Source organism: Lycium barbarum, chromosome 10 (assembly GCF_019175385.1).
Source record: "Lycium barbarum isolate Lr01 chromosome 10, ASM1917538v2, whole genome shotgun sequence".
Lineage (NCBI taxonomy): Eukaryota > Viridiplantae > Streptophyta > Magnoliopsida > Solanales > Solanaceae > Lycium > Lycium barbarum.
In genome coordinates this window covers 747,181-754,141 of record NC_083346.1, presented here as the reverse complement: position 1 = coordinate 754,141, position 6,961 = coordinate 747,181, and the positions used below count along the sequence as shown (strand labels likewise).

The 6,961-nt window shown below is 31.4% G+C and overlaps 1 protein-coding gene across 1 annotated transcript; it reads right to left on the bottom strand.

The window, feature by feature from the left end:
* Positions 1 to 4,262: 4,262 nt before the first annotated feature.
* On the bottom strand, positions 4,263 to 6,826 carry LOC132615887 (CASP-like protein 2B1). The gene is made up of 3 exons (XM_060330481.1): positions 6,476 to 6,826; positions 5,706 to 5,838; positions 4,263 to 4,672 (listed from the first exon to the last, which is right to left on the bottom strand). The coding sequence occupies exons 1-3, from the start codon at positions 6,697 to 6,699 to the stop codon at positions 4,424 to 4,426; spliced, it is 606 nt and encodes a 201-aa protein (XP_060186464.1). The 5' UTR covers positions 6,700 to 6,826; the 3' UTR covers positions 4,263 to 4,423.
* Positions 6,827 to 6,961: the final 135 nt, after the last annotated feature.

Here is a 6,961-nt window from a genome sequence, read left to right as displayed (position 1 = left end):
AGGATTTTGTTGGATTAATTGTTGGGCTCAAATTGGCTGAAAATGTGGGCTGGTAGAGTTGAAGAATATTGTATTTGTATTTTGGGCCATTAATTTGGCTGAGAATTGTTGATCCTTCCTCCGCTATTTAATTATTTTTTGGGCTTCTAATTTAATAACTGGTATAATATATATTATGTAAAGACAATAAATAATTAATATGTAAAAAATAAATATTTTGCAAAGTGTTGTCTTATAACTAATTTGACGAATCCGAACCCGAAAACGAAACGATGACTAACCGTTTAAAATCTGTGATAAAGTAATACTTATAATGTTGAAAATAAAAGTAGTGATACTAATAGTAGTAGCAATAGAATATTGTGAAAAATAAAGTATTTAGCTCGTCAGTAAATTTAGAAACCCGAGTAAATTAAATAAAAGAGGGACAAAATTGGGTGTCAACAGTGGACATATTATGCATTACCCTTAACTATTTTTAATAAGTAATCAAAAGTAATTTCATATATTTAAGAATTCAATTTTAAATAAGTTCTCATATATTGATAAACATTGTTGTGGTGTTGGTGCATTTAGTTTTGATAAATTAATAATAATAAGTTTAATGACATTCGTAGGAAAATAATGGAATAATGATGGATTTTTGTTTACAACAGAAAATAAATAGAAAAAATATTAAAATAATGAAGAATTTGCTATTAAAAATGAAATCTGTCACTAATTTTTGTTGCAGAAAGTTTTAGACAAAAAATTCCTATTGCTTACATTATTATTCATATAGTTTTACATAATTATATTTTATTAAATTAAACTAAAAATTTAAATATGGTTGGTATCTTTTCTTCTTCTTTTTTTTCCGCTAAAGAAGATGTTAATGTGGTTGGTAGTCAAGTCCAATTCTTATTACATGGAGTAAGTACTAGTTGTAGATTCCAACTTTAAAAAATAATGAAATTATATCTAATTAATGTGTAAAAAGTATCATATGAATTTCAAAATAACTACATTTTTTTCCAAGAAGTAGCAAAGGAATATCACTATCGCGAGGGAAAAAACGTTGGATTGATCGAAGGGGAGGAGAAAAACATCTTGTGGAAAAAGGCAATTGCCTGGGAAGATTCAAGTCTTACATTGTAATATTCCTTTACTATCTTAATAACTTGTTCACTATCATAAATTAAATTGTACACTGTATTTACGAATAAAATTAATATGATTTATTTGCAAAAAGGGTCTTGTATCTCTTGTGACTTTTATTTGATATTTTATAACTTTTTATTTTATTTTATTAAAATGATAATGTTAAAGATTTAATATGGTTGATATATAAGGGTGTAACAAAACTAGCTAGTATAAGTAGTTCATACTATTAAACAAATTATTACTTATAATTTCACATGTAATTTAAATAAATAATAATTAAATAGAATATTTGATTATATCAAATTGGAAAAAACCCATGTGTTGTATTTATCTACATTGACACTAATTATAATCAATATAGATTAGAAAACAAGTTGTAAAGCAGTATTTTTTCTGAGTAGACTGTAATTTTTCTTAACAAGTAAGGTGTATAATTTTTATATTAAATGAACCGTATAGTTTGCTAAATACCTCAAATACAGAAAGTATGTAGAGACTTCATCTTCATTTGTATGGAAATATGGATCAATTTTAGTTGGTCAAATGTTTTGGGAATAGGAATAAATCATTGTATTTATTAGTGTGTTTTGAACGAAAACATTGCAAAGTCAAAAGAAGTTTATGGTAGTCTTTTCATAAGTGTGGTCACATTTGAGCCAAATAAGTGTGGTCATTTAACAGCTCTCTAAATTTATCTTTAAAGCTCAACTTCACTCTTAATTTATTTATTGTAAAAAATAGCATCTCAACAGTCAGATCCGAAATCCAAGGCTCATTTTCCTACCATCAATATTCAATCAAAAAAATTGCAAGATAAGCCTTTTGCACAAAATTTGCCGGAGACTGCAAACTTTACCTTAAGACATAACTAAAAATTTGTGCAAGGTAAAGTTTATCGTCTCCGGCATCGGTCCATTGCGATTTTTTTTCATTTTCGACTCTGCTAGGATTCGAACCTAAAATCTCTGGATATTTTCGGCTATCTTTTTAAGTGAAGGACAAAAATGAAAGACCAGTGAATTGAAGGACAAAATTAGAGACCAGTCCGTATGAAGGACGATGGGCAATTAGCAGTAATGTCCTTATTTTGGGGTGATCTTTAAGTTTTGCCCATCAAAATGAAAGTATTTAATTTTCGCCCTTCGCCTAGAACCTCAAGGTTCCGGGTTCGAACCGCTTAGCCTAAAATTCAAGGCCAGAACATGCAAATTCCGCCTTGAGAATCCAAACATCTGCCTTGCTATTTTTTTTTTACTGAGCTGTGTTCGAACCCACAATCTAAGAGTATTAGGCGAAGGACAAAACTTATAGACCACTAATTTGAAGGACAAAAATTAAAGACGGAGATGAATGTCTTTTTTTTTTTTTTTTTCTAACATAAGATGGAGGCGAATGTTACTTTAGTTGAAAGTTCGATGCCTATACCTTTTCTCACTTTCTTAATTGTGTTGCAAAATAAAGTTTCATACTCCTTTTATTTATTTATTTATTTATTTATGAGTATTCATTTTGATATTAAGATTAATTTGAATTTGCATTTCAAAAAACTCATCTAAGGAAAAAATCTTCCTACTTAGATCAATTCAAGTACCCATAAACGAATCCTATGCACTACAATAGTGGCGGAGCCACATAGAGCCGAGGGTGTTCATCCGAACCCCCTCGGCGGAAAAAAAATATTATTTTTATAAGGTTAAAATTATTTTTTATGTATATATAGTAGATGTTGGACCTCCTTAGGCTTCTTTCTATGTTTACTTTTTTATATTTTGAACCCCCTTGGCGGAAATCCTGGCTCTACCACTGCACTACAATCCATATTCTTCAACAAGTTTAGGTGGACAAGAAATGTCACTTTAATTAAAGTTGGATGTTTATTCTTTCTTTAACTATGGTTAGTTGCGTTACAAGATAAATATTCATTTTATTTTGATTTCCTACTCTGTTGAGTATTCATTTTGACATCCCGATTAATTAGAGTTCACACGTCATAAAAATTAATTAAGAGAAAAAACTCCCTATAAAAATCTCTTACATACTAGAACATGAATTCGAGACCTAGAGATTCTATCTGTCCCACTACAATTTTTAATACTTAAATTTCAAACTTCCAAGCAAATAAAGTAACAAACAAAAGTTGTCGAACAATTTAAAAAGCTACCCATTCTAACTTTTTTTTTTCCGAACTACTTTGAAATGCTTTTACTAGCGTAGAAGTGTCAAATGGGCGAGTTGAGCTGATCAAAATAGCGTGAGTTAATAAATGAGCGAGTTATTGATCTGCCCAAAAGTAACTTGGGCTGAAACGAATTGAGCCGAAATGTACTAAAATGCAAGTCATAACCCAACCCACCTAATTCTTAATAATTTTTAGTTACTTTATTTGTTCTTTAACAATATTTAAGTACCTTATAATTTTTTTTTATGATTATATACAACGTATCAAATAAATTAATTTTTTTGAAAATATTTTAATAAGATTTCTCATGAGTCAATTAAGACCACACATCAGTCCAACTTATAATGGGCTTAAATAAGTTGAGCTAATAAATAAGAGGGTCAATTTGAGCTAATAAATAAGGGGGTCAATAACCCCACTTACATGAACTAATTTTGCCTTCTCTAACTGACCGTCTATCTAAACAACCTCAATACTTTCTCAACCCCCACTTATGATATTACTTGAGTATTATGTTGTTAACCACTTTAACTACTCTCATCGTCTCAATTGATGTGATATAATTTGATCGGATAAGAATTTAAAATATAAAAGAAGACTTTTGAATCTTATGGTCTGAAATAAGCTAAAGACATTTGTATTGTTACATATCATCTCGCTAAGCGTAGAAAATAAAATTTAAAGTTAAATATTATTAAATAAAAAAATGTGTCATTACTCATTAGTGACCAAAAAGAAAAGTCTTATATAAATTGTGGCCAATATTTTATTGAGACCCTTGACCTGACCAGCGAATTTATTACCCGTACTACTCCTCACCACTCTACCACTCATATAAACCCCAGCTTTTTCCCCACACACATCTCGCCAATTGAACTTTCAATGGTCTCTATTTCCATCAATTGAGATTAGTCAATAGTTAATTTTTTGAATCAAAGAGTAAACAAACTAATCTGAATTTGATCAAGAAAAAACTGAAATCATTAGAACCTCACCAACTTTGGTCTTTGATTTATTTTACAACTGCCAAGAGAAAAGGAAAAAAAAAAAGATCTAAAAAAAGAAAAAGACCAAAGGGTAATCCACTAAAGTTACATTACATTATATTGTATTGCCCTTTCCTTTACCATTTCCATACAAACGGAAGAGACTGAAAGCTGAAATGCCAGAGAGAACTATCATGCTAAGGCTCGCAATTAAAGAACTTGCAATTCCTTCTCCCACTTGGTTACAAAATGTCCCATACATATTGCATATCTTCATCCATTGTAAGTCTGGTTGTCCTAACTTGGCAAACACCGCCGACTGCGCGGCCGCCGCCACGGCGGTTAGTGTCAAGTAGGCCATCAACTGCAGATGAAGAAAAATGATAGTATACATATTAGCAGTTAGTGACAGATTCATAATTTAAATTTGATGTATTCAAATTGTATGGAAGTTATGAATTTTGACAAATCAAAAGAGAGAATGACGGGATAGGAATAAGAATTATAGCATCATTGACAAAAAGGGCACTAGTGGAGACATCTCTAATATGATGAACCATTTCGATAGTATGGGTGCCTCATGAGGCACGACCATGGAAGTAATGACAAAGAAAGAGTTATGTAGTAAGTGATTTCTCCCATATAAATCATGAAGCAATTATGTAGTTGGACCATATGTTCTATCAATTCGAGTTTTACTTCTTTTTTCGCTGAAATTTTAATGATTTCTCGCATATAATTTATGTCGAATTTGGACCAGAACTGTTTTTTTTTTTTAATGGATAGACTGGTCATAGATTTTGCTAGGATTCTCTCCTCATTTATTTTGGTTGTGAGACTTGTGACTGACTTATGAATTTTTGAGTTATATGAAGTGTCTATGAATTTAATGGTTCCACTGCAAACAAAACATTTACCATGTTGCAGCCTTATTCTACAAAAAGGCAATATTGCTACAACTACTGTGGTCCCTAAGAACTATTACTAGACTTTAAAATTCATCTTAATTAAACAAACTTCATCCTTGACCGGACTTCTTATGTTCGAGATTGGATATGATGTTGATTTTGTTACGCTAATTTACTCGTCAATGTGGGACTTTCAACGCGAGTTTGGCTTTACTCGGACCCCGATACGAGCACCGAAGCGGGTGAAAACCTAAAAAAAGAACATAATAGCTAGCATTTGATTTGAAACAAGGCCAAAAACTTTTTCCAGTTACGTCTGTTTGATAGTTTTTGCCCCCACAAAAAAAAAAAAAAAAAAAAAACGTTAACCCTTTTTTCTCAAAACTATGATTTGTTTTACGAATTTTTAAGGATAATTCAAGAACTCATTTATAAATAATTACCCACAAAATTTCAACAGACACAAATTAAGTAGGATTAACTTTGTACCTGATCCCCAGAAAAAATAGCCCACGCCAATGGTTTATTGAAGAGAACACTTCCTCTAATCATACTCAAAATGCACCTTAGAACTTGCACCAGTGAGTAGGCAGCAGCTAACCCATTGGCTATCACTAAAAACCTGCAAAAACAAACACAAATTTCACTTTTTGAACAATTGGTAGACTTAAAATCTTGTAGTTACAAGCCAAATAAACACCACCAAAGGTTGTGAACTTCTCTGTCCTAAACCAAAGGTCACGAATTCAAGACATGACTAAAGTCGCCTTTAATAGAAATCGCTTTATTTTAAGTCGAACTTCTAGACAGACCAAAGTTCTCGGATTCAAGACGTGAATAGAGTCAGCCTTCGATAAAGAGCGCTTTATTTCAAGTGGAACTTCCTGATAGACCAAAGGTCTTAGGTTCGAGACTTGAATAGAGTCTCCTTTAATCGAGATCACTTTATTTTTCCAGACACACCAAAGATCTCGAGTTCTAGACTCGAATACAATCGCCTTTAGTAAAGAGAACTTTATTTCCAGAGGAATAGAAAGCGTATTATTTCAAGTGGAAACAAAAAGTTTCAGGTTTAAGACTTGAATAGAGTATCCTTTAGTAGAGAACTTTATTTCAAGTAAAACTTTCATATCCAAATCCAAATTAGTCCGACTCAAATCAAGTACCGTATGTAAACCGGATGAAAAAAAAAAAGCAAGCCAAATAAACACCATGCAAACAAGAAAAGAGAGAGAAAAATAAAAAAGGAGAGAACTTACACAAGAGCTTTCATATCTGTGAATTCAGCAACTTTCTCAATTGAGAAAATCACTTTAACTTGTCTATCAGTTCCAATGAGAGCAGCACCAAGAATTGCTAAACCACAAATCACACACCTTAACACAAGCTCTGTAACTCTCACTCTCCTATCAATCACCTTTAAATTATTCCCATGATAAACTGGAACATTTCCAGGACTAACTCCAACTCCCAAATAACTCATTTTTTTTTTTCAGATTAAAGCAATTGCAACACAAACTCAAAGCTTTATTTTTTTTATTAGCTTAGAGAAAACAAAAGAAAAAGGCAATTGCAATTTTACAAGAAAAGTTGAACCACTTATATAGAAGAGACTCTCAGTATAGTCTGTTTCACATATTTAATGCAACATTTCATTTCAGCACATATTATAGGATTAACATTTTTAGATTATTTAATTATGAGATATGTGGTGATGGAGCTTAGCTGCACCTTTCTAGGACTGT

Bases quoted from the DNA above. Each gene is read 5' to 3' on its own strand.
- LOC132615887 (XM_060330481.1), bottom strand. From the start codon at position 6,699: ATGAGTTATTTGGGAGTTGGAGTTAGTCCTGGAAATGTTCCAGTTTAT. The intron at 5,839-6,475 runs GTAAGTTCTCTC...TTGTTTTTGCAG, and splicing joins ACAGATATGAAAGCTCTTGT to GTTTTTAGTGATAGCCAATG. The intron at 4,673-5,705 runs GTACAAAGTTAA...CTTCATCTGCAG, and splicing joins CTATTTTTTCTGGGGATCAG to TTGATGGCCTACTTGACACT.